The following is a 26,988-nucleotide window of genomic DNA, read 5'->3' on the forward strand; positions in this document are numbered from 1 at the left end:
AAAAACCTATCTTTGCAAACACACTAGAAAGAAAGCATAATGTGGATTTGAGTGGTGAATTACATTCACTTCAAATAACCTCACATCACATCATTATTAACAAGCATATATATATTGCTAAGAATTGTAATGTTCTAACCATCAACCTTCATCTCACGATTCATGCTAAAATATCCATTTTCTATCTGTTTTAACTATGGAGTGCTCCCTACAGTCATTCTCCTTCAGAGAAACTTCTGAAAACAAAATTGATGAAATGCCTTCTAGTACGCATATTTACTTCAATTTAACTTTTGATTAAATACCTTTCTATATATTTGTTACATCATTTCCATTGGTTTCTTTTATAATCTCTTGTGTTTTCTGATGCATGTTTAGGGCAAACCTCTTTGATCACTTGTTCCATTACTAGGGTTAAGTGTGTGTTCTCAGATGTTTAGTGAGATTACTACTATGACTAAAGGCTTTGCCACATTCTGTACATTTATAAGGTCTCTCTCCAGTATGAGTTCGCTGATGTTGAGTAAGATGTGAGCGCTGAATAAAGGCTTTGTTACATTCTTTACATTTATAAGGTCTCTCCCCAGAGTGAATTAGTTGATGTCGAGTAAGAAGTGAGGGACAATGGAAGGCTTTGTTACATTCTTTACATTTATAAGGTTTCTCTCCAGTATGAACTCGCAAATGTGTAGTAAGAATTGAATTCCGATTAAAGGTTTTGCCACATTCTGTACATTTATACGGTCGCTCCCCAGTATGTGTTCGCTGATGCTTAGTAACTCTAGAAACCTTAATGAAGGCCTTGCCAACTTCTGTACCTTTATAACATCTATCCCAAGTATGAATTCGGTGATGTTGAGTAAGGGCTGAACTCGTAATAAAGGCTTTGCCACATTCTTTACATTTATAAGGTCTCTCTCCAGTATGAATTTGCTGATGTTCGGTAAGATGTGAGCAACGGATAAAGGCTTTGTTACATTCTTTACATTTATAAGGCTTCTCTCCAGTATGAATTCGCTGATGTCGAGTAAGATTTGAGCGATGAATAAAGGCTTTGTTACATTCTTTACATTTATAAGGTCTCTCCCCAGAATGAATTCGCTGATGTCCAGTAAGAAGTGAGAGACGATGAAAGGCTTTGTTACATTCTTTACATTTATAAGGCTTTTCTCCAGTATGAATTCGCTGATGATAGGTTAGCTGTGAGTAACAGATAAAGGCTTTGCTACATTCTGTACATTTATAAGGCCTCTCTCCAGTATGAATTTGCTGATGATAGATTAGATGTGAGGAACAGATAAAGGCTTTGCTACATTCTGTACATTCGTAAGGCTTCTCTCCCGTATGAATTCGCCAATGTTGAATAAGATTTGAGTTGCGATTAAAGCGTTTGCCACATTCTGTACATTTATAAGGTCTCTCTCCAGTGTGAATTCTCTGATGTTTAGTAAGAAGTGAGCTATGGTTAAACGCTTTGGTACATTCTGTACATTTGAAAGGTTTCCTTCCTGTATGAATTTTGTTATGTCTACCTAGATGGCATGAGTTACTAAACACTTTCCCACATATCTTACACTTCTTTTCTTTCTGTGGATTCTGAACAGTCTGCTGTTGAGTAAGTTCTGAAGACTGATTAGAAACCTTCCCATATTCAGTACAAGTCGTCTCTTCAGTACAATTACTCTTATCTAGAGAAAAATCTGACATTTGATTAAAGGTATTTCTACATTTATTACTTTTAGAATCCTTGTTTGATGATTTGGGTCCCTTATGTTTCACAAGGTTTGAGTCTCCTTCAACCCTATACTCATTTTCATTGCCTGAATACCTTCTCAGTCCACCATTAATACTCTTGTAATTATTGGAGCTGGAGCTCTTACTTAAGGTCTGACTCATTTTATTACATATGGAAAGTTGTTGTGTATTAACCATATCACAATATGTACTGAACAATGATGGCTGGATTATGTTTCCTCCATTATCATCAACATTATACATCTTGGAATGGAGAGAAAATATCTGTCGGGGGAAGAAAAATGACCCTCTGCTCACGGATCTCTCAAATTGATTAGATTGTGATTTTTCCCACTCATTGTTTAATTGTAGGTGTTCAGACATTCTTGAATGTATGTTTAGTCGAAGCCTACGTTCAAAATTGTCTGAATGAGTATTTGCAGTAGAGACTAGATTACCTTCCAGATTTTCCACGTGTCCCTTTAGAGAATATGTATTTTTCAAAAAAGGATGGAAATCTTTTCTTAAACACTTATACTTCTCGTCAGATGTTGAAGACTGAAGTTGCTGTTTTTCCCAGTTTGACTCATGTTGCTCATTTCTTTTTGCAATAATGTTAGCATTATGTGTAACTGTCTCCATTTCTTTATGTCCATAGAAACATCCTCTCTGTCTTTCATATACCCTTGTATATTCCCAGTCTTTCATTAAATTTAAGTTTCTGAGGTGAAATATTTGATATATTCCTAGGTTTGCTTTTGGGAATATATCTTCTAACACTGGATTCTTCAGCATCAAATCCTGGGTGTCTTGTGGAGACATAGCTGAAAGATACCAAATAACAAGTAATTTTACCTGCTATTCTCAGTGAATATCTTTAAAGATTTAGAGAAAATTGATGACCATTAGCTAGTTTAAAAATAAAATAGAGACCAAAGGATCAAGATGCCAGAGGCTTAGGCAGATGTGAAGATCATCTCTCTCTCCACAAAGGAATGAGAAATGCAACAATTTTCTCAGAGCCCAGCTGAACAGTAGCAGAGGCCCTTGGATACGTGAAAGGACAAGAAAGATTCCTGCTGAGCCAGGTAGGACAAAAGAAAGAAGAAGGAAAAGGAAGAAGAGAGGAAGTGGGTTGGGGCCTGTAACCCTGTGAGGAGATGAAAGTGAGTAGAGGTCTCCATATCCAGGGAAGACTCTCACTGGGGGAGCTCAGTTTGGACAGAAGGAGAGCCTCATTCTCTGTGGGAAGAGAACATGGCAAACAGTGTGTGGCGGCAGGACAGAGTGAGACCTGCACACAGGGTACTGACCCCAGCCCTGCTCACCCAGCCTTAGAGGCATGTCCAGCAATGCAGACAAGGGCTGGGTGCTGAAATGTGGGGTTTGTAAAGCGGACTGAGGCAGAGGACTACTGTTGGCTATGAGGAAACATCGTGAAGGATGGGCATGAGGGAGGAGCTCTGCAACCGGGATGCTTGTGGTGGAAGCCTGAACCACCAGAGAGCAGAGTGCCATTGGTGAGTGATGCCCAAACAAGAAGCCCACTGCATCCCTGCCACCCACATAGGACTTTTGAGCCCCCAGCCACAGCCTCCCCCATCGACCTCCTCCACAGTCAGCAGAATCCTGTGCTCTGGGGCAGCCTCAGGAGCAGACGCCTGTGAGCTGGCCACATGCACAGATGGAGCTGAAAGCACAGGTGAAACCCAGGGATAAAGAAGAAAAGCTGAAACCTCTCCTTGCAGCAACACAAGCCATGGGCTTACACCCACAACCAGCTTTGTAACCTCAGCCCCTACAGAACATCTGAATCAACTACCAGGATTCTCCCAATCATGGCAGGTGGAGCTTTAGCAGCTGTAGACTTTGTGGACTCCTACACAACGGGGCTGGGCCAGGACAGAGCCTGAGCTGCCCCGTAGCATCACAGCGGGTCCAGCTCCATGCTCAATGCAATCCCAGGACCTGACTTCATTGAATCTATGCTGGTGACCTTGCGAAAACAACATCTGAGAAACACCAGGGCCATGTGCCATCATGCCCATGGTTAAAGTGGTCCAAGAGCAGTGCCAACACTACATAACATGAGAGCTTACGCATGAGAGGGGACACCAGAGCATACCCTGAGGTGAACATCCCCAGAGGAGTAATACTCAGTGACTTCTCTCCCAGTGGGTGTGCTCCAATCCCACCTGCCTCGCACCACAGATCAGAATCACAGCGAAGACTCAGATCTGGGGGCTCTATTCCACCAAGCAGGGATCAGGCCCCACCAGAGAGAGGGCAGTAACAACCACAGAACAATGGGGAAACAGCCCTGAATATCCAGAGCAGGCTCTGGTCACAGTTAACAGCAATCAAAGCACAGATCAAGAGTATAAGGGCACAAACCTCTGGACCACCCTCACCCACCAAGGTGCAGATACCAGCAGGAAGATTAACTAGGTTTCTGCACCCTTCAAAACAGAGACCACAAATAGAACGCTAGACAAAATGAGATGGCAAAGAAATAGGTTATAGGGGAGGAAACAAGATAAAAACCTCCAAGGACCACTGAATTAAGAGGTGATAGGCAATCTAATGATTACTTCTTGCTTTCAGTCATCTTAAGTGGAGACACCAAGCATTTTCACAAATCCTAGGTGTCTAGTAATTCTTTAATGCACTTCTTGCCACACATGTTTCTGAGAATGTTCTACTAGATATTTCAATCTAAAAATCATAAATGATAGTGACAGAGAACTAATCATAAACTGAGGACACATAAGACAGTGTCCGAGGAAGCTGAGTACAAATAAGATAAACTTAATATAGCACTAGTTTTAAGAAATTAAATAAGAAGAGAGACTTTAAAACTATGATTGAAAGAGGGAATTCTATTCATTGCTCTGTGGAGACCTAAATGGGAAGGAAATCAATAGAATGGGAAAGAGTAGAGATCTCTTTAAGAAAATTAGAGGTACCAGGGATATTTCATGCCAAGATGGGAACAATAAAGGACAGAAATGGGATGGACCTAAAAGAAGTAGAAGTTATTAAGAGAAGTTAGCAAGAATACATGGAAGAAGTATACAAAAATGATCTTAATGACCGAGATAACCACGATGGTGTGATCACTCACCTAGTAACAGACATCCTGGCATCCAAAGTCAAGTCAGCCTTAGAAGGCATGACGACCAACAAAGCTGATTGAACTCCAGCTGAGCTATTTCAAGTCCTAAAAGATGATAATGCTAAAGTTCTGCACTCGATAAGCCAGCAAATTTGGAAAACTCAGCAGTGTTTTCAGGACAGGAAAAAGTCAGTTTTCCTTCCAATCACAAAGAAAGGCAATGCCAAAGAACACTCAAACTACTACACAGTCTCCCTCATTTCAAACAACAGCAAAGCCTCAAAATTCTACAAGCAAGGCTTTAACAGTATGTGAACCGAGAGCTTCCAGATGTTTAAGCTGGATTTAGGAACGGCAGAGGAACCAAAGATCGAATTGGCAACTTCCCTTGGATTATATAAAAAGCAAGAGAGTTCTGGAAAAACAACTACATCTGCTTTATTGACAACACCACAGCCTTTGATTGTGTAGATCACAAGAAACTGGAAAATTCTTAAAAAGATGGGAACACCAGACTACCTTACCTGTCTGCTGAGAAATCTGTATGCATGTCAAGAAGCAACAGTGAGAACTGGACATGTGACAGTGGACTGATTCCAAACTGCGAAAGGAGTACATCATACTGTCACCCTGCTTATTTAACTTACGTGCACAGTACTTCATGCGACATACCAGGTTGGATGAAGCACAAATTGGAATCAAGATTTCAGGGAGAAATATCCATAATCTCAGATACACAGATGACACCACCCTTATAGCAGAAAGTGAAGAGAAACTGAGGAATCTCTTGATGAAACTCAAAGAAGAGGATGAAAAAGCCAGTTGAAACTCAACATTCAAAAAACGAAGATCATGGCACCGGTCAGGTCATTTCATGGCAAACAAGGGGAGAAACAGTAGAAACAGTGAGAGACTTTAAGTTTTGGGTTCCAAAATCACTGCAGATGGTGACTACAGCCATGAAAGTAAAAGACGCTTGCTCCTGGGAAGAAAAGCTATGACCAATCTAGGCAGCATACCAAAAAGCAGAAACATTACTTTGCTGACAAAGGTCCATCTAGTCAAAGCTATGGTTTTTCCAGTAGTCATGTATGGATGTGAGAGTTGGACCATGAAAAAGCTGAGTGCCAAAGAATTGATGCTTTTGAGCTGTGGTGTTGGAGAAGACTCTTGAGAGTACCTTGGACTGCAAGATCACACCACTCCATCCTAAAGGAAATCAGTCCTGAATATTGATTGGAAGTACATGGTGAAGCTGAAGCTCCGATACTTTGGCCACTGGATGCAAAGAACTGATGCACTGAGAAAGACCCTTATGCTGGGAAAGATTGAAGATGAGAGAAGAAGGGGATGATAGAGGATGGGATGGTTGCATGGCATCACTGACTCGATGGACATGAGTTTGAGCAGGCTCTGGGAGTTGGGGATGGACAGGGAAGCCTGGTTGCTGCAAACCATGGATCACAGACTCAGACTTGAGTGAGTGACTGAACTGAACTGACTGATATTTATAATTAACTCTCTTTGCTCTATAGGAATACAAAATTGGGAAATAGCTATATTTCAATTAGAACTTTTAATAAACATTTCTTTATATAATTTAAAAATTGTCATAGTTTGAATCAACCATTAATAATATAGTGGAAAATGTGCTAAGATTTTATGTCAATTTATTTTAAAATTCTATGAGGTAATAGAACACAATAAAGTATTTTAGGATGTTAGGATTGGGGCAAATACACTAAAGATATTTAATATGAGATCATATAAGGCAAAGAGAAACTTTCAAGTCAACCTGAGATGTGCATTGTTTCATTTTCATGAGGTTTTGCTTTCTGCAGTGAAAAATTACTTAAATTTGACATTTATTTAGAAGGTCCCATGTGTCACTCCCAGTGGATAGGAAATTATAAATCAGAGAACAAAGACCTGTCCCCAGTATTCCAAGCAGTTTGGCAGTTTGTCTACCACTCCACTCACACATTTCTGTCTAGAGGTAGAAGGAAACTTTAAAAGGACTGTCATACAGTTACTCAGAAATGGGCAGAGTATTCCTAGGGCCCCAAAGAAATCAAAGAGCAACGAATGAATGGAGTTTGTCACAAGCCAAGAGGAGACTTTTAGGTCACACTGTGATGGAGAAAAGTAATCACTGGAGATAAATTCATGAATGATTTCAGAGAGAGAATGGGGCAGGTGATACATTTCTATCACAGTAGCAGATACAAACCCAGGTTTTTGGAAACCATTTCTATTGAAGCAAATCTTCCAAAAAACATGTGACAAAAGATGAGTTCCTCCCTGCTCCTTGGACCTCTCATCTGAGTCATCATCTTCATCCATTCATACCTACCTGGGTAAATGGCTGTTGTCTCCATTCTCCTCATACTCCTGGGATCCTTCAATTGCTCCAGAAAGGCAACCAGGTCCAGCATAGACACAAGCCCTGTTCATCAGAGAAAGAAACAGTTGTGTTGTTAGAGATTCATCAGTATCGAATCCAATATGTATTCAGGTGAGATGAGAATGCCATTTTGTTCTAGAAAATGATTTCCTGAAATACTTTATTCAAAGCCGCTATACAATACTAACAAACACCTAACAATCAGATCCTGAGATTCTGGTCAAGTAGTACTAAGGCAAAAGTAAGTAGTGTCAATATGAAATTAAGAGAGGGTGCAACTATTTAATACCACAGAACTTACACAATTCCCACTAACCTAGAAGGAAGGAGGCCGAGTACATCAAGGAAGAAAAACGTCACCAGCATAACGATTCATCATGAAGGCTTTCTTTCTAAACTCACAAATACCCTTTTTCCCCTAGAAAGCAGAGATCTGAAACTACTGTGGGAAGCAGAAAATTTCCGAAGACATTCTTGACATGACGGAACTAAAACCCAGTGGGTAGATAAGGGATTCTGGAAGGCAGTTATCCTCACCCAAGGAGGCCAGGTTCCCGTAGTTCTGTAACATCACGTCCCTGTACAATTCCTGCTGACCGAGGTCCAGGCATTCCCACTCCTCTTGAGTGAAGTCTATGGCCACATCCTGGAACGTCAGCTGTCCCTGAAATACAAAATACAGATGCCATGTGGCTGTGTGAAGACTTCCTAATGTGACCCAAGATGAAAACGGCAAATTCAGAGAACTGATCGTGATTTAGTGGCTTGGCTTGTATTACAAAATATATTTTTTTACATAGTAATCCTTTCTACCCAATTTCTAATATGAACAAAAAACGATGAGTTATGATCTACAAGCCATTAGGGAAACTATTCTCATCTGAAAGAGCAATGATAAAATAATCAGGGCAATGTTATCATATTTATTCTTCAGTGTTCTACTCATGTGACATAGGATAAATTGTTTATCAAAGAAACAGGAAACTTGTTTTTTTTTTTAAAGTGTATTCTGAGCCAAGAGTTCTGATGTGGGGCCAAAGTGCCCATTTTTAGCAAGGTTATTTGACTTAGTAATGTTGAAAATTCTGCTCGATGAATGATGATTTTGCACCACAATGAAACAGAATAGTAAGGTAAGAATTCATACTTAAGTTGAACTCTAATTGCTTTATAGATTTTAACAGGTCTAATAGGATAGTAACCTTTCTTGTGGTTTGGGCTCGTGTTGGAAAAGAATTTCCAGACATGAGACAAAATGAGAGGGAAATAAAGTTTATTAGAATGGGGGACGTTGTTAGAACAGCTGGCCAGCTCAAGGGAGAATGGATGTTGAACAGGGGTCCTCAGTCCACTTTCATAGCCAGGGTCCAAGGAGTGGGATAGGGGTCTTTCAGATCATTTGCTGAATGATGAGGCACCTATACTGGGTGGGGGAAGAGTAAGAAAAATACTTTCTCCTGATGGGGTAGAGGGGAGAGTGTTTATATTGCTCAGGAGGACCCGAAATCCATCAACAGTTACAACATGGGAGAGGGAAAAATGCTAATGGGTCTTGTTTTTCCGTTCCTGCATTCCAAGACCCTCCTTGGTTTTATCGTCTTTTGTCCCTGGGTCACCGCATACCTCCCTTTCTTTATTTTTAGGGCCAATTCTTTGGCCCTTGTTGATACCCTGCTCATGTTTAACTATCTACCCATTTCCCTTCTCACACATTTGGGAATCCAGTTTCAAGGAAAATGGAGCAATGACCGCTCTGGCTTCTTCAGGCTGAGCAGGGGTGCCATGGGGCTCTGGGTTCTCTTTGCCTACTCTGTCAGGGTGCATTTATGGAGGGAGATGAGAGTCCATTGAATGATAAGGTGACTTGTTTCACCATTGTTTAGGTGTTAGTCAGGGAATATTCTTGCACGACCACTTAGAAATTCGTGGTATTTTAGAAGAAACAAACTTTACAAGAAAGTTAAAGGTACACTGCCCAAAGATTAGGGGCTAGCCAGGAAAACCAGGACCGGACATTGGTGTGTGATGTTAGTGTTTTTTTAGGTACAAGAAGCAGCAAGAATTTCGGCTCATAAAATCTTTACATGAAAACATCTGACCTTCGGAAGGCCAGTTCTGGGTTTTTCCCAGAGCACAGAGTTCCTTGTTTCTAATCTACTCTGAACTCCTTTCGGGGGGTGTTGAAAGTCAGGAGCTTGCAGTAATCATGATGTCATCTTTGTAGAGACAGCTGGCAGAGTCCAGTCAGCAGGGTCCCTTCATAGCCACATATTTGACCATGCTTGGGGGGCATTTCTTGTCCATTGTGTCCTGTGGCACTGGGAAGGCTCATTCCCAGGTTTGGGGAAAGTTCCATTCATAGGCCACTCAATGTGCTGCTTCTAGAGCAGGCCTTGTGAGTAGCAAAAGTCTCTGGACCATACCTGTCTTACAGCTTCTAGGTCCCAGAAAATATTCCCTCTTGTTGCTTCTTCCCATATCTAGAGTTACATTATTACAATCATTGATAGCATATGGAGCTGCATATCAACATTTTATTACAGGCTCAGTCACACGTTTAGTAACCTAAGAAACAATCTTCTGAAACAAGCAACATAGAAAATAATATAGCTATAGCTAGCAGTTATTAGTCAGGTCGTAAGTAAAAATTATATGTCAAGCACTTTCATTAAGCAGAGCCCAGTATACCGCAGGTCATCGACTTCATTTGTTAAATGACTACAGCCAGGTGTTAATCTCTTGGTTGTATATCATGGAGCATCTACTCTTTATTAGAAGATTGCTTCCTGGGATTACCTTTCGAAACAAGCTTAAAGTGCACCACAACGACTGAAGCCTGCATACTCTCGAGCCCATGCTCTGCAGCAAGAGAAGCCATGGCAATGAGAAGCCTGTAAAACATAACTAAAGAGTAGCCTCCACTAAATCTTTTAGAAATATAACGTAAGAAGGAACTATCTCAGAAGTGAGGCTTAGTAAACACTAGACTTTAATTAACTAGACACTTCGTTTAACAATGAACAAAACTTAACATTCAGTGAAACAATTTTTTTCATTATGAGGGCATTAACCCTGTAGCCAGGGAAGGCTTTAACCCATCAAATAGAAGTGAGGTTTGTCAGGGAGCCAGGAAAAGCCAGGCAGCCATCTTGGATTTCCCATAGCCCTGACTCTTCGATTTACAGCTACTGTTCACCCATTTTGAATTCCCCAATTCAGGAGCAGACTATGGCCATGTTTTAAGGACATCAGGATGGCAAAAGTCTAACCATGACGGGTTATTTTTGTAGAAGAAGAATGAGTTTTGTCTAAATCTTGAAATAGCAGTATTCTTACAAAGGCATCAGAGTGAAACCATAGAAATCATGTTTAAATCTGATTAAACTGCAATTGACAATGTAGCCTGGTTACTGCTGTGACTTGTAACACTTTAACAGTATAAGTAGAATTATAGTTGACCACATTGTATTAGGGCATATCAGATCTATATGACTTCCACATAATTTTAGGATATCTATATTAGTAACATCCACCATGCAGCATAATCTGAGAAGATTTATCACCCCTTCAACAGTACTTCCCATGTAATTTAACATGTCCAACGAGCCCAGGTAGTTTAATAGCTCCCTGGGATGTCTCAGGGGCCCTCTGAAGCAATCCAAAGTCAGCTAGAAGTCAAGTCATTTAGGAAGTTTTGTGGACAAATATCAAAAGGGGTTTTAACACTCGGTCAGATAAAATCATATAGATCACTGGGAAACAATATATTTACTCAGCCAAGGTAACAATGATTTCAAAAGTAAACAGAACAGAACAGATCACTTTACAGAAACTTAAAATCCATTATCAAAGGCAGCTCAACATCTCAAGAAAACATGTATTTATGCACAGAACTCTTCCCTTGGCGTCCACTTTCCCTAAAACCTTATCACTTTCTGTACCCATTACTTTGTTCTCCCATGCTGAAACAGCCACCTGTAAGTCAGACCTATTTCCTTTTCTCTTCATAAATTGTAATTTCTTTCCTCATACCTTCTTTACTGAAAATACACTACTTTCCTTAAGCAGCCAAAAAGTTAAGCATTCTGTGGATTGGTGAACATAAATCAGTGATAATTTCTAAAAAAAATATTCTAGATGCCATTCTCAGGATGGCATCAAGCATTATTCATGAATAGTCCAAAATATCTAGTTTCTCTGTAAGAGGAAAGTTAGTCCTCAGTAATGAATGTTTCAGAATCTTATTTTATTTGGAAATGACCTAGCTATTCAATAAACTTCCATCACTTAGTTTGGCACAGCCCTAGAAAGTCAGGTTACCGAAATCTAGAGAATGTTTTAGAGAGACATTTCTAAAGTATAATTATTCTTAAAAGAGTTTCTCTGAAAGATCATATCTCTTTTACATTTTCTTTGAAGGTTTTTTTTTTTTTCCCCTTTCCTAGAGGTACTTTCCTGGTTGAGAAACTTGTAACAGATATAAAAATATAACAATATGTAAGTAATAATAAACCTAGGCACAATGAAAATACTGTGCTTAATGACTCTTAGACATATCTACATTAGATTAGCAAACAAACATTAATGCTAGATATTTAATATTGAATATTTCCCAGTTCACGTGAATCTGAAATTCATTTAGGTAAATTTCTCTTGGAGTTAGAACTGTCTTGATTTGTAAGCACTTACCTTCTTTGGCGTGAAGTGAGTGAAGTCGTGTCCAACTCTTTGCGACCCCATGGACGGTAGCCCACCAGGCTCCTCCGTCCATGGGATTCTCCAGACAAGAATACTGGAGTGGGTTGCCATTTCCTTCTCCAGGGGATCTTCCCGACCCAGGGATCGAACCCAAGTCTCCCTCACTGTGGGCAGACGCTTTAAACTCTAAGCCACCAGGGAAACCCTTTAAGCCAATTAAATTAGAACTCATTTAGAACTTCAGCAATATTATAAAAAAAAAAAAAAAAAAAACAGCACACTGAGACATACATAAATCCAGACCGACCAACAGAGATTTCATAGTTTCCTGCTTAAGATTTAAAACATCTCTTTGACCCTTTTTTTTTGTTTCTTTGTATCTTTGTTTGGCTTGAAGTTCTGATTTGCCCAAGACTGAGCCAGGTCTCAGGCAAAGTGGGCAGTGACATTCTAGGACATGGAAAGGGTTAACTACAAGCTTTCCCCTAGGCAGGCCTTTTAACAGGCTGCTGCTGCTGCTGCTGCCAAGTCGCTTCAGTCCTGTCTGACTCTGTGCGACCCCACAGACAGTAGCCCACCGGGCTCCCTCACCGCTGGGATTCTCCAGGCAAGAATACTGGAGTGGGTTGCCATTTCCTTCTCCAAGCTAGTTGTTAACAAGCTAATTGCTTTAAAATACATATGCAAAAACAATTGGTTTTACAGTTTCCAAGGGAATGAAAATTTCATTTTAAGCAGTTTTCTCCAGAGTCTAAAGAATATCAGGGCCATCGTATGTCAAAAAGTTATCTTTCCTTTCTGTAGTCTTAGTTTTATAGCTAAAATATAGACCAAATAATGCTCAAATTGACTCTCATATCAGGGGCATTTCAGCTCATAAAAATTTTGGACTGTCCTCCTGGTGGGAAGTGAGGTCTTTGTCCCATCAGAAGAATCTGAAGGGTTAAGAGAATTTGCAGGACTGGGGGAAGCTTGCTCCTTCCCAGCCCTGAGAAACAGGAGTACTCAGAAGGGAATTCTTTAGGATGTTCAGGAGTGGGGGAAGCTTGGTTCCCTCTCCACCTGAAAGATAAACTTCCTTAAAGGGGATTCTTTAGAATGTTAGGACAGTTTTTGATCCTTCAGGCTTTTGAATATAGAAGACAGACCTGGACCCAAGGGAACCTCAGAATCCTTTCCTAGAGATCATGTGGATATGAAAGGTCGAGTAGGGGTCATCTAGGAAATCTGACGGAGAGAGACAGAGAGGGACAGGAGACAGGGAGGCAACAGAACGTAAGGAAATTCTGAGTCCTTTTTCTTCTTTTGGGAAAACCTAATGTGCCACTCAGAGGCCATTTTTGGGGGGGTCCCTCGTTTGTATTGGAGCCAGGACTTTCGGAGGGTCAAAAGTTTCCAGCTTCTGAGAATGTAGCCAAGGGTTGAGTATGAGAGAGCCTCCTGGGATGTAACAGACCCACTCACAGCCTATGTACCATAGAATGGGAGTACTGAGAGTAACTGGCTGACAAAAGGCATCCTGTTTCCCCCAGTGATCTCTCAATGCGACTGAGGCCACAGAATGGCCGAGCGGCCCAACAGTCACATCCAACAGTGAGAGGAGACCTCTGAGAACCATGCAGCTAAGCCACCAGGTGACACGGGCAGAGAAAGACAGATTCCTGGGAGCAACCAGGTGACTCATCATTTGGTGATTCCCTGAAACGTGGAAGGCACTCTTGGGATGACTCAGAGGCAACACCCAGGCTCCTGTAAATCAATCCGGACAAAAAGAGAAAGAAGTGAAAGTGACAGGGAAGAAGGCTGAGGAATCCACCTTACAATATATCCGGGAGGCGGTGGCCTGGGAACAATGGTCTCTGTTTTGCTTCAACCACTATGTGCCTAACATGGTGGACAGAAGTTGTCTTGCTGCGGGCTGATGCCCTTGTGCCCTGATCCATTCTGTATGCCCCCTATCCTCACATGGGAGTCTTTCTGTGGCAGGCACCCTAATGGCTTTTATGTGTCTGATCTGTGCCCACAGAATACTGCTTGGCATAATCCTCAGTTGCGATAAAGACAAAGGAGAGACCCTCACCCACTCAAGAGGCAGTTACTTTGGGTGCAGTGAGCAGTGGGGCGTTTGGAACACATCAGAGGGTAACCCTTGCCAGAGTTCCAAAGTTGCCGCCACAGCAGCTGCCTTGGCAGAGGGTCCCTATGAGAAAGCAGAAGTGAGGAGGGGGGACAAGAGACTCCAAGTCTTTGAACAAGGCACCAAAAATATCATGGTCTGGGTGCGAGTTGGAAAAGAATTTCCAGACATGAGACAATAGGGGTCTGGTTTTTCAGTTTGTGCATTTTAAGACCCTCCTTGGTTTTACCTGCTCTTCACTCTTTGGGTAACCACAACCTTGGCAGCAAGAATCATTTTAACTATTTAGTATATACTCTGTATCTTTCTGATTGTTTTTATCAGAGTATTGAAAGTGCAAGAGAAATAACTAAAAATCAGTAATGTCGCTCTTGTACTTTTTCGGCACATATTTTAACAAATAGGCATTAAATAGCAAAGCTTAAACTTTACTTCAGTTTATTTACTTTAGACTTAAACTAATAAAACACAGACAGATTCACAGAGACAACTAAGAAAAGTTGATAGAAGTTTCTGTAACTGTAAAGAATACTAAAGACAAGAAACGTTTTAGTCACTCAGTCATGTCCCATTCTTTGTGACTCCATGCACTCTAACTTGCCAGATTCCTCTGTCCAAGAAATTCCCAAGCAGGAATACTGGAATGGGGAGTCATTCCCTTCTCCAGAAGTTCTTCAAAAAAACAAAGCCAAAAGAAAAGAAGAAGAAGAAAAAATTGATCAAGTCACGTTAATATTTTCATACACACAGTTCAGTTGCTCACTTGTATCCAACTCTTCGTGATCCCATGGCCCACAGCACACCAGGCCTCCCAGTCCATCACCAACTCCCAAGGCCTACTCAAACTCATCTCCGCGGAGTACAGACAGACACTCAAATGGGGCTATATGCTCATTAAGAGGAAGAGAGAAAATTTTTCATGTCACTAAACTCAGGTAATTTTGAATGGATTAAAATGTACATCATGTTAGAGGATGATACTCTTTATTTGTACTGAGCTGTATTTTAAATTTTAATACAGTTGAGCATAGATTAGGACTATTAAGATTCTTGTAAACATTTTGGAAAATACAAAACTGTGATGAGACTCTGTGATGTGAGCATGCAGTGTACTGGAAAAGATCAGACCTGGGCTTGGGATGAAAACCGTTACTCCCAAAAACCAGCATCTCTGCTAAACACACAAGTGTTCATTTTCCAAAGCAGACAGAAAGTAAGAAGACAGGAAGTTACTCCGTTAATTGTGATAGTTTAGGCACATCCCGCATTTTTCTTTCCAAGACACTTATTCAAGTGAAAAAAAAAAAAAATCATAGCATGGGAATCTCACAGAAACATCGAAACCAGTGAACATGAGACATGGGGTAAGAAGTACATGGAAGAATCCATTATCATTGCGTGGGTATTTTGACACTATTATGGAAACTATGATCTGAATCTATCGTTAAAACATGTTAGTTTGGGAACTTCATGATGACCCAGTGACTAAGACCCTGAGCTCCCAATGCACAGAGCTCTGGTTCTTTCCCTGATCAGGAAACTAGATCCCACATGCTGTAGCTAAGAGTTTACATGTCAAAACCAAAGAAACTGAAGATTACAAGGATGACTGAAGATCTTACCTGCCACAAGAAGACCCAGTGCAGCCTAATAAATAAATATTTTAAAAATGTGTTGCATGCAAATTTCAGTTCATATATGCCTTCCCTGATCTTAAGCCTAGTGTTGCGGTCCTTTAATGGACCGGAACCTGGTGGTCTGGCATTAACGATAAGACAGCAAAAGAGAGAAGAGGCTGATATTCCCTGGTTTATGCAGAGAACCAATAAAGCCCTTGACACAGGGCTTGTACCACTCACAAAGGCACAGAGCGTCCTCTCGAGGAGGTCTTGAAAGCCCGGGTGAGAAAGTGAGCTCGCCAGGTTTCCATGCTCCAGAGAATTAGCCTGAAGGAGAGAGACAGCGAGAAAGAAAGAAAGAAAGACACAGGGACCCAAGCTCTGATGGAAAAAGTGTGCTTTAATGATCTTTGCATGAGCATATATAGGCTGTTAAAGAATTTCTTTGACAATGATAAAGACCAGAAAACCAAATGTATAGTTACCGTTACCAAGGAAAGAAGGAATTAACAATGGTCATAAAGTCAGAAGACAACCCATATCTCAAGAGGGAGGGCCGTGACTAGGTAGATTTACTGAAGGGAAAGAGTTTACTGAAGGAAATCCATGCATGCGATTCATCTCATTATTTCAGTTCTGGGAGAAGGACTGAACTGGTGTTATACTATAATATGACTTTTACACAGCAATATTTTCTACCATAATCCTAACCCCAAAAAAGATGAGAAATGACCCACACACCATTTCAGAAACTTCTGATCTGGAAAAGAAATGATAAAATAATCAGAACAACATGGGCATATTTATTTTTGAGTGCTGTATTTGTATGACACAGGATGAACTGTCTATCAAGGAAACAGGCAATATTTTAAAAAAGCATACTCTGACCCAAGAGTTCTTGAGTGGGAGAAATGTGCCATTTATTTTAGCAAACTTAATTTTTTTCAGAGTACTGTTAACAAACTTCTTTTAACTAGTGATGTTCAAAATTCTCCTCCATAAATGACCATTTTGAATACTAATGAAATACAATAGTAAGGTAAGCATTCATACTTACTTTTGAACTTCAAGTGTTTTACAAATTTTACAGATCAAATATGATAGCATCCTCAGTAACAACAATCATTTTAACTATTTAGAATATACTATATATATTTCTGAGAGTTTTTACAGAGTCTTGGATGTGTAATGGAAATAATTTAAAATCAATTAAGTTGTTGTTCCACCTTACTGCAAAATGTAGCAAACATTCCTTAAACAGCTTAAATTTAGTTCACTTTATGTACTCTAAACCTTAATAATACACAGACAAATACATAGGGACAATTCTAAAGAAAGTTCATAGAAGTTTTTCTGTGAAGAATACAAATTATAAGAAAAATAACTGATCAAATCATATGAACATTTTCATGCATAAATATATTAAAATGGAACTATATATTCATTTCACTAAAATGAAACAATCTAAGGCAATGGAAAATATGTCAGAACAATTTTCAAAGGTTAGGATAAATAAAAATATTCATGAAATGATGATGGCATTTATATAAACATTATGCACACACATATGCACACATATGCACACATGAAGACACTTCAGATAAAAACCTTCCCTAAGTAACAGATCTTTTGGAAGAAACATTTTTAATCCACCTTTTTTTTTTTTTTAAACTCAAGTATACTTTACCATTTATGGTAAAACAAACATTTACAAATTGTGCATGAATGCTTGCTAAGTCACAACAATCATGTCTAACACTTTGGGACCACATGGACTGTAGCCATCCAGACTCCTCTGTCCATGGGATTTCTCAGGCAGGAATACTGGAGGGGGTTGCCATTTCCTTCTCCAGGGCACTTTCCCAACCTGGGGATCAAACCCAGTTCTCCTGCTTTGGCAGGCAGATTCTTTACCACTGAGCCACCTGGGTTCACTGAAAACAGTTTTGAATGATCAAAAACACAATATGAGAAATAGCCAACATTTTCTTAGCAAATATACCATGACACCTATTTAGAACACATTTCCAGACCTATATGAGGAAATGCAAACCTTTACTGAAAATCACAAGTTTTACTTGGAAGATGTGGTGACATAAAGACTTCAGTGACTGCAATTTCGAACAATTCAAACTCAAAACAAACATGGATATTTCAAATATAAGTCTCAGCTGTATCTAGAGAGCCAACACAATTTTGAATTTAAAAATGAAAAAAACCAAAATAGAGGGAAATTACAGATTTCTGTAATTACAATCTGTAAATCTGTAATTCTGCCAAACTACAGATGAAGTTATCACTGTAGACTAGTGAAACTTCAAACTAAATGAAACAAAACAGCAACAAGGTAGCCAAAAAAGCTCACCTAAAGAGAGACTTAGACATTATTTGAACAATAAAATAGAAGGTAAACATAGCAAAATATTTTTTAATAATGCAACAGGTGAGGTATTCCAAGGTAACAACAAAAATCAGAGGAGGGGCGGAAATCAAAGCACATAAAGGAAAGATTTCAGTTTCAGTGTTGTGTAATGAAGAATTTAGGGACTTTCCTGATGGTCCAGTGCTGAAAACCTGCCTGTCAATGCAGAGGACATGGGTTCCATCCCTGGTCAGGGAAGATCCCACATAGCTTGAAGCAACTAAGCTAGTGTGCCACAACTACTGAAACCCACCTGCTCCGGAGGCTACCAGTTATTAATACAATGACTGAACCCATGCCTTAGAGCCAGAGCTCCACAACAAAGAAAGCCCAAGTGCAACAGCAAAATCCCAGTATAGCCAAAACTAAATAAATATTAAAACTAAAAAAAAAAGAAGAATTTGGTAGGCTTTGGTCTCCAGGTTGTGGAAGTTTGTTAACTACTCTTGGAATTTTAGTTTTTTTCCCTTGGAATGTCCTTAGTGACTGAAGTGGCTTTATTACTCTCCGTGGGCCCTGATCATTTATGCTAACAACATGACCTACGGTGGGCCCCTAGTTTAATAATGGGATGACTCAGGTTGTGAGGCTGGCCATTTCACAAAGACCAAGGAAATGACTAGAGGTTTGGGGCTTTGAGCCAGGTGAGCTTATTAGCCCAACCTCTAAGGAGTAGAGAATGCTGGAGATGTTATCAACCAGGGCTATGTAGCTAAACCCCAATAAAAACTCAAGACTTAAAAGTTTGAGTGAGCTTCTTTGGCTGGCTATACTCTGTTTTCTGTCACACTAATGCGCCAGGAGGGCAACGGGTCTCTTGGGATGATGACCACGGGTGAGTTAAAAAAAAATTCGTTCAGAAGTTAAGAAGCTTATCAAGTCCAAAGAAACAGCATTTCAGGAAACAGAGACAGAACAAACAAACAAAAGGATTATGCCTCTTACCTCGGAACGAGTCATTTCTGATTCCTCGCTTTCCTCTTCCTCTGGGATTCCTTCTCAGGTAAGATCAGCCTTGGGAAGTGAGCCCTGAGTGTTGAAAATAGGCTGTTCGATACTTAGATAAACACACCGAGGTCCCTGTAACACAGCCACACACAGAGGGACGATCTCAACAAACACAAAACACAATCCTCTACGGCCACTGACACAGCAGGGATTCTGGAACACAGAATTAAATGAGGTGTTTTTAGTTTTATTGTTTTTTTCAGAACTCGCGGCCCTTCCTGTGAAAACCACACGTTCTAGGCTGACCCTCCCCTTCAAACCTTAGGCGAGACCCTGACCAAACTCCATACAGAATAGAGCCTCCTTCACCTCTTCGTCAGGGATCTAGCGGTTGGGCAATTCAGGACTTTAAGCAGCGGTCTCTACAAGTTAGAAGGTAGAACTGCCAAAGAACGTGGACTCTAGAACATTAACAGGAAGCGGACGTGGACCGCAGGGACCCGCAGCTAAGCTAACGGACTTCAGAACTTCTCACGGCGATGCGAGGACACACTGGGGACGGGAAAATGGGGACGGTAGTTTGAACGTCCACAGAGACCCCCGAACCCATGTGTGAAGGACAACAGGCTGTGGGACTACGAAATCCGGGTTTTAAACAAGCAAATAAACTCACCAGAACTCTCTGTCGCTCATTTAAACTCAATTCCCGGTCTGCAGGGTACTGCGCACGCGCGGGCGGAAGATTCGGTACAGAGGAAGGTGAATGCGCTACACCGCGGCCAACGAGAGGCGACGAAAGGGGAGAAGGTGGGACGAAGCCGGAAACGCAGGTGCTTATGGGCGGGGCCAGTGGGGGCGGAGCCTTGCCTCCCCTCAACCCCGCCCCTGTCAGTTTGGAGTCTGTTGGCCATTTTGTCTCCTATTGCTCCCTTTCTCTGCCTTTTGATGCCTTTAAATCTTTGATTTTCTCTGGAGCAGAGCCACTTCCTGCCTGTTCTAAGTTAGTGTTTCACACAGCTGAAGGCAAAAGAGACGACTTTTAAGAACTGCCTCTGTGGGAAGCCGAGATGTTTTCAGCAAGTTGAAAAAAACGGGGAAAGTTCAAAAGCCCTTTGTGTGAGTTGTGAAGATGGGTGTCTCCTCAGTGAGGAAAAATAGAATGTAATCACTCAGATGATCCGTTGGGAGGAAGCATCATTAATTGTAACCAGAGACCTGCTTACAACAGGGCAGCTGGCTTTTCTTTTAGGAAATGATTCCAGAAAGAAAGAGAGAGACCGGAATCCACATTGTTGTTTATAACGTAACCACAGATATGACATACCCTTACTCCTGTCAGAATGTATTGATACACAGATTGCCTCTGTTAATTGTTGCTGCTGATGAAGCTACCAATTGCCCTGCTTCTTTCAGGACTGAACAAGTTTCCAAGAAGCAGTTTTTGTGCTAAAACTGGGCACGAAGCTAGGCAAATGGGGCGTGTGGATCACATCGACTGCTCTGTACTTAACTTCCCAAACACCCTCCCCACTGTTCGCTTTCTTTCCTAACCTCCTCCTCTTTACCCAGTCCTTGAAATGTTAATCTGGAGAAGAGCTAACACAAGACAGGTAAAACAGTGAGAGGCCCACAGACAACTGTATCCCAGGAGAGTACACCTGTCTCTTTAAATGTGAGATTAGCAACTTCCCTGATAGTCCAGTGGTTAAGATGCTTTGCTTTCACTGCAGGTTATGTGGATTCAATCCCTGGTTGAGGAGCTAAGATCTCAAAGTTGAAGATTTAATCGTTTCTTAAATAGAAAGCATTAATCGTTACAATATAAAGGAAAATGAATGTCGAGTTAATAAATTACTTTTTAAAGAAAATGTGTTTAGTAGCTTCCCTGCAGCCCAATGATTAAGACCCTACCTTCTGTTGCAGGATTGTGGTTCCTTCCCTAGCCGGGAAATAAGATTCCCACATGTTTTGGGGTGTGAACAAAATGAAAAGAAAATATGTTTCTTAAGTATCTGTTGGTAGGGACAAATTCTAAGTAGAGGATATTGTTTTTCATCACAGAAGTATCAGTAGGTCAAATCTCACGATTCCCTGCTGGAACCTCTGGTTCTGAATATGACTTTGGTCGCTAAGAACTAGAATATTCTCTAGGGAGTTGGCACTAAGGTGTACCTGCTATTGCAGACTACAGTGGAAATTATGCAGGAATTTCTATCTATCAGACATTGAATCCTAACTATAAACTGGGGGTATTTGCCTCAAGATACTTTTTGAGAAGTTCTATGACATTTCAGACAATGAGGTATGAAAATTTCACCTTTGTGAAATGACAGATGGAGAGACTCTTGAAAATCCCTCTCTGGTGCTTTGGCTCCAATTCTCTACTCATAATCTAAATAGAGGCACAGTTCAGTTGTCTCAAGAATAGGAAATAACTCGTTTTTGGTAAAAACACATCTCATGGATACAAGCAGACACATGAAATTCCCTTCCTTTTTTAGACCTCAGTATTTACTACTGGTTCCTTGTGAGTGCCTGTCTGTCTCCAGGGACCAAAGGGAATAGAACCTTCCTCAAGCATTTTAATAGTTCTTTTAGAGATGGTCAGTACAAACTTTTAATTGTTTTATCATTAGCAACTGATCAATAAAGATTTCCACAAATAATGTCAATTCCCCAAGCCTGTCTCACATTGCAGATACAGGTGAAAAGATAATTGCAGTTCTGCGGGGACAGGAGGTCATAGGATCACAAACCCATAACTAGGGGTCTGGCTGCCTTCCTCCCTGTCACAGGAGCAGCTTGCCGTGACCAGCACCCTGACCCCAATATCCGGGCTATGTGAGGATATCAGGTGAGTATTTTCTGTTTCAGCCTGTGGGCAAGAATCTGCAAGAAACAGGTGCTTTGGGGAGTCTGAGTCGGTGACCATACAGGAAAAGGGAAGTGTTCTGACTCAAAGTAATCCAGTGCCAAAGCAACACTGGAAGGAGGAATAATTCAAAAACTTAAATGGAGCCATTAAAGCGAGATTAGGTGCTACACCAGATATAAGTTCCCAATGCCTCTTAATGTATCTTAGTGAAATTAGTTTTGAAAAATATTTATTTGGCTGTACTGGATCTTACTTGTGGCATATGGGATCTAGTTCCCTGACCAGAAATCAAACCTAGGCACCTTTCCCCAACCCCAACCCTCACCCCCCACCCCTGCCCTCGCTGCAGCTAGCATTGAGAGCGAGGTATCTTAGTCACTGGACCACCAAGGAAATAACAGTGTAATTTTTGTCACGATTGTTATTTTAGAATCCAAGCAATATGTAACCTAATGTTTAGTGTAACTAATGACTGGAATTGCAGAGATATATGGGAAATCATGGAGTACCTTACAGAAATCATACATTTTGGGGGTTACTATATGTGTGCCAACAGTACCTCCATGGTTAATAAACCTATAGGAATGATATTTCTTAGAAACAGTGTATACAGTTGACAATTGTGTGCTTAGTCCATCAGTCGTGCCTGACTCTTTGCAACGCCATGGACTGTAGCCAGCCAGGCTCATCTATCCATGGAAATCTTCAGGCAAGAATAGTGGAGTGGATAGCCATATCCTTCTCCAGGGGATCTTTCTGATCAAGAGATCGATCCCTGGTTTCCTGCATTGTAGGCAGGTTCTCTACCATCTGAACTACCAGAAAGCAGTAGAAATACATTCTCTAACTCTGGAATTTATAAAGTGCTTAACAAAGACATTGTTTCCTATTGAAAACACCCATAGTTGGCTGATTTGGGTCAGACCATTTTCCAAAAGTAACTTCAGAAATGGGTTTTAGATGGCGGCTATCAGGCATAAAAGCAGTGTGTCCTATTCTCTGATTTGAAAATATTCTCAAAATTTATAGTTGTATAACTTCATTTTACAAAATAAAAACCATTTTTTTAATATGTCATTTTCTTTAAATGTGATATATTAATATTTCAGAAATCATGACTTCCGCTCGATACTTTTAATGTCACATTAATTAACAGATCAGTTTATGATTTGGAATTCAGTTCGGTTCAGATGCTCAGTAGTGTCTGACTCTTTGGAACCCCATGAATTGCAGCACGCCAGGCCTCCCTGTCCATCACCAACTCCCAGAGTTCACTTAAACTCATGTCCATCGAGTCGGTGATGCCATCGAGCCATCTCATCCTCTGTCGTCCTCTTCTCCTCCTGCCCCCAATCCCTCTCAGCATCAGAGTCTTTGCCAGTGAGTTAGCTCTTGGCATCAGGTGGCCAAAGTATTGGAGTTTCAGCTTTAGCATCAGTCCTTCCAATGAACACCCAGGACTGATCTCCTTTAGGATGGACTGGTTGCATCTCCTTGCAGTCTAAGGAATCTCAAGAGTCTTCTCCAACACCACAGTTCACAAGCATCAATTCTTTGGCACTCAGCCTTCTTCACAGTCCAACTCTCACATCCATACATGACCACTGGAAAAACCATACCCTTGACTAGATGGACCTTTGTTGGCAAAGTAATGTCTCTGCTTTTCAATATGCTATCTAGGTTGGTCGTAACTTTCCTTCTAAGGAGTAAGCATCTTTTAATTTCATGGCTGCAATCACCATCTGCTGTGACTTTGGAGCCCAGAAAAATAAAGTCAGCCATTGTTTCCACTGTTTCCCCATCTATCTGACATGAAGTGATGGGACCGGATGCCATGATCTTCGTTTTCTGAATGTTGAGCTTTAAGCCAACTTTTTCACTTTCCTCTTTCACTTTTATCAGGAGGCTCTTTAGTTCTTCTTCACTTTCTGCCATAAGGGTGGAGTTATCTGCATATCTGAGGTTATTGATATTTCTCCCAGCAATCTTGATTCCAGCTTGTGCTTCCTCCAGCCCAGCGTTTCTCATGATGTACTGTGCATATAATTTAAATAAGCAGGGTGATAATATACAGCCTTGATGTACTCCTTTTCGTATTTGGAACCAGTCTGTTGTTCCATGTCCAGTTCTAACTGTTGCTTCCTGACCTGCATACAGGTTTCTCCATTGCTTCTTGGCAATTAAATTCTTTCGTACCATCTTCCTAGATTCTGTATATATATGCATTAGTATACATTTATATTTCTCATTCTGACATACTTCACTCTGTATAATTTATATAGTTTTTAATGTATATATACATTATATATACTTATACGTATATAAGTTATATGTTTATATAATTATATAGCTTTTAAGAAAAAATAAAAATTGTCATAGAAATGTGAAACTAGCTCAGTCATGAATGACACTTTGCAACCCCATGGACGATACAGTCCATGGAATTCTCCAGGCCAGAATACTGGATGGGGCAGCCTTTCCCTTCTCCAAGGGATCTTCCCAAGCTAGGAATCCACCCGGGGTCTCCTGCAATGCAGGCAGATTCTTTATCAACTGTGCTATCACGGAAGCCCTGCCATAGAGCAGGCCTCTAAATTAGACTACAATCAGGGCGATCCTGGTTGTTCAGACCATAAAGAATCTACCTCAGATGCAGGAGACCAATATTCAATCCCTGAGTCAGAAAGATCCCCTGGAGTAGGATATCGCAACCAACTTTTTAATTTTTCTCTGGAGAATTCCATGGAGAGAGGAACCTGGTGGGCTACAGTTCATCAAGTTACAAAGAGTTGGACATGACTGGACATGACTGAACATGACTCAATGGCTGATACTTCTACTTCTTTCAGTATATCTACATTTTATTCAGTTCAGTTCAGTCGCTCAGTCGTGTCTGACTCTTTGCGACCCCATGAATCGAAGCACGCCAGGCCTCCCTGTCCATCACCAACTCCCGGAGTTCACTCAGATTCACGTCCATTGAGTCAGTGATGCCATCCAGCCATCTCATCCTCTGTCGTCCCCCTCTCCTCCTGCCCCTAATCCCTCCCAGCATCAAAGTCTTTTCCAATGAGTCAACTCTTCACATGAGGTGGCCAAAGTACTGGAGTTTCAGCTTTAGCATCATTCCTTCCAAAGAAATCCCAGGGCTGATCTCCTTCAGAATGGACTGATTGGATCTCCTTGCAGTCCAAGGGACCCTCAAGAGTCTTCTCCAACACCACAGTTCAGAAGCATCAAATCTTCGGCACTCAGCCTTCTTCACAGTCCAACTCTCACATCCATACACGACTACTGGAAAAACCATAGCCTATCTGTACTCCCTTTTGACTTAATAGTAACTATTTGAAGATAAACAGAAATTTGCTACCCAAATAATGTCTAGACATGCTATCAAACTTAAATTTAAATGACAAGGCATAGCAACATATATGTATATATATATATCTTTTATTTTAAAACATAACTGCTTGTGTAAAATACATTAATATCATTGTGATTAAATATAATTATTTTATAAATCAAGTAAAGTTCATAATAAAAGACAGAAACGGTATGGACCTAACAGAAGCAGAAGATATTAAGAACAGATGGCAAGAATACACAGAAGAACTATACAAAAAAGATCTTAATGACTCATATATCCACGATGACGTGATCAGTCACCTAGAGCCAGACATCCTGGAGTGCAACATCAAGCGAACCTTAGGAAGCATCACTTACAAACAAAGCTAGTGGAGGTTTTGGAATTCTAGCTGAGATACTTCATATCCTAAAAGATCATGCTGTTAAAATCCTGCACTCAATGTGCCAGAAAATTTGAAAAATTCAACCCTGGCTACAGGACTGGAAAATATCAGTTTTGATTCAAATCTCAAAGAAAGGCAATGCCAAAGAATGGTCAAACTGAAGCACAGTTGTACTCATCTCACATGCTAGCAAAGTAGTGCTCGGAATTCTCCAAGCCAGGCTTCAATAGTATGTGAACCAAGGACTTCCAGATGTTCAAGTTGGATTAAGAAAAGGCAAAGGAACCAATTTGCCTCAGACACTTCATTTCTGAGTGTTAGACAAGAGCCTGGTTTCGAGCCCTGGAAGGGGTCCGCCTTCCTGCAACAAATGGCGACTCTGGCGGGGACTCTTCTTCGCTGAGACTGACATCCTGACCACTTGGGGTACTCAGGGGCCAGCTTGCCTGCCAATGGACCAGACCCAGTGGCTGCAACTGGGACCCTTTTGTCCCTGGTCTTCTCATGACTCAGACAACTGGCCAGAGTGCCCCGACCGGTAAGAAACAAGAGACTTTATTGACCTCTCTCCCCTTCCCTCTCTCTTTCCTCTCCCTAACCCTTCCTATCCTTCCCTGTTTTTCTAGTCCCCCAGTTCTGGATGCAGGAATCTGGTCGAAGGGCCCTCAGCCTGAGCTGATTGGAGACTGATCACCTCCTCTTGGCAGAGAACTCGAATTATGGTTCTGGTCTGGTCTGATTTCTGGTAGGGCTGAGTTCCAGTCCTCCCTTCTCTGGAGGCCCAGGGAAAACGCCCATAATGCCTGGGTATCTGTAGGTGGCAGGAAACGTCTGTAAGGCCACCACTTTCACCCTGCCTCTCCCGCCTCCTCCTCCTTCTTTCAACCTGGCTTCCTTTCCTCCCTTGAAATCTTTGATGTTAATACTTGGATCTGAAGTTCTGTGTCTCTATAGGAGGTTTTGCTTCCCTGGTGGTGCAGAGGTTAAAGCGTCTGCCTGCAATGTTGGAGACCTGGGTTTGATCCCTGGGTCGGGAAGATCCCCTGGAGAAGGAAATGGCAACCCACTCCAGTATTCTTGCCTGGAGAATCCCATGGATGGAGGAGTTTGGTGGGCTTCAGTCCACGGGTCGCAAAGAGTTGGACATGACTGAGCGACTTCACATTCACAAAGGAACCAAAGATCACATTGCCAACATCCCTTGGATCATAGAAAAAGAGAGTTCCAGAAAAACCTCTACTTCTGCTTCACTGACTATGTTAAAGCATTTGTGTGGATCACAAGAAA

The 26,988-nt window shown here is 41.1% G+C and overlaps 1 protein-coding gene across 1 annotated transcript; it reads right to left on the reverse strand.

Annotated features, from left to right (window-relative positions):
- Positions 1 to 414: 414 nt before the first annotated feature.
- LOC138097209 (zinc finger protein 571-like) lies at positions 415 to 19,138 on the reverse strand. Its single transcript, XM_068993480.1, has 4 exons — positions 19,075 to 19,138; positions 7,791 to 7,917; positions 7,203 to 7,295; positions 415 to 2,558 (listed from the first exon to the last, which is right to left on the reverse strand). Exons 1-4 carry the CDS (start codon positions 19,087 to 19,089, stop codon positions 415 to 417), a joined length of 2,379 nt encoding a protein of 792 aa, XP_068849581.1. The 5' UTR covers positions 19,090 to 19,138.
- Between the last annotated feature and the right edge of the window lie 7,850 nt (positions 19,139 to 26,988).

This window comes from Capricornis sumatraensis, chromosome 20, assembly GCF_032405125.1.
Source record: "Capricornis sumatraensis isolate serow.1 chromosome 20, serow.2, whole genome shotgun sequence".
Classification (NCBI taxonomy): domain Eukaryota; kingdom Metazoa; phylum Chordata; class Mammalia; order Artiodactyla; family Bovidae; genus Capricornis; species Capricornis sumatraensis.

What these genes read in the sequence shown, in the direction of transcription:
- LOC138097209 (XM_068993480.1), bottom strand. An exon ending in CGGGAACCTGGCCTCCTTGG is followed by an intron (nt 7,296 to 7,790) that starts GTGAGGATAACT and finishes TCTGATGAACAG; the next exon opens with GGCTTGTGTCTATGCTGGAC. An exon ending in GACAACAGCCATTTACCCAG is followed by an intron (nt 2,559 to 7,202) that starts GTAGGTATGAAT and finishes GGTATCTTTCAG; the next exon opens with CTATGTCTCCACAAGACACC.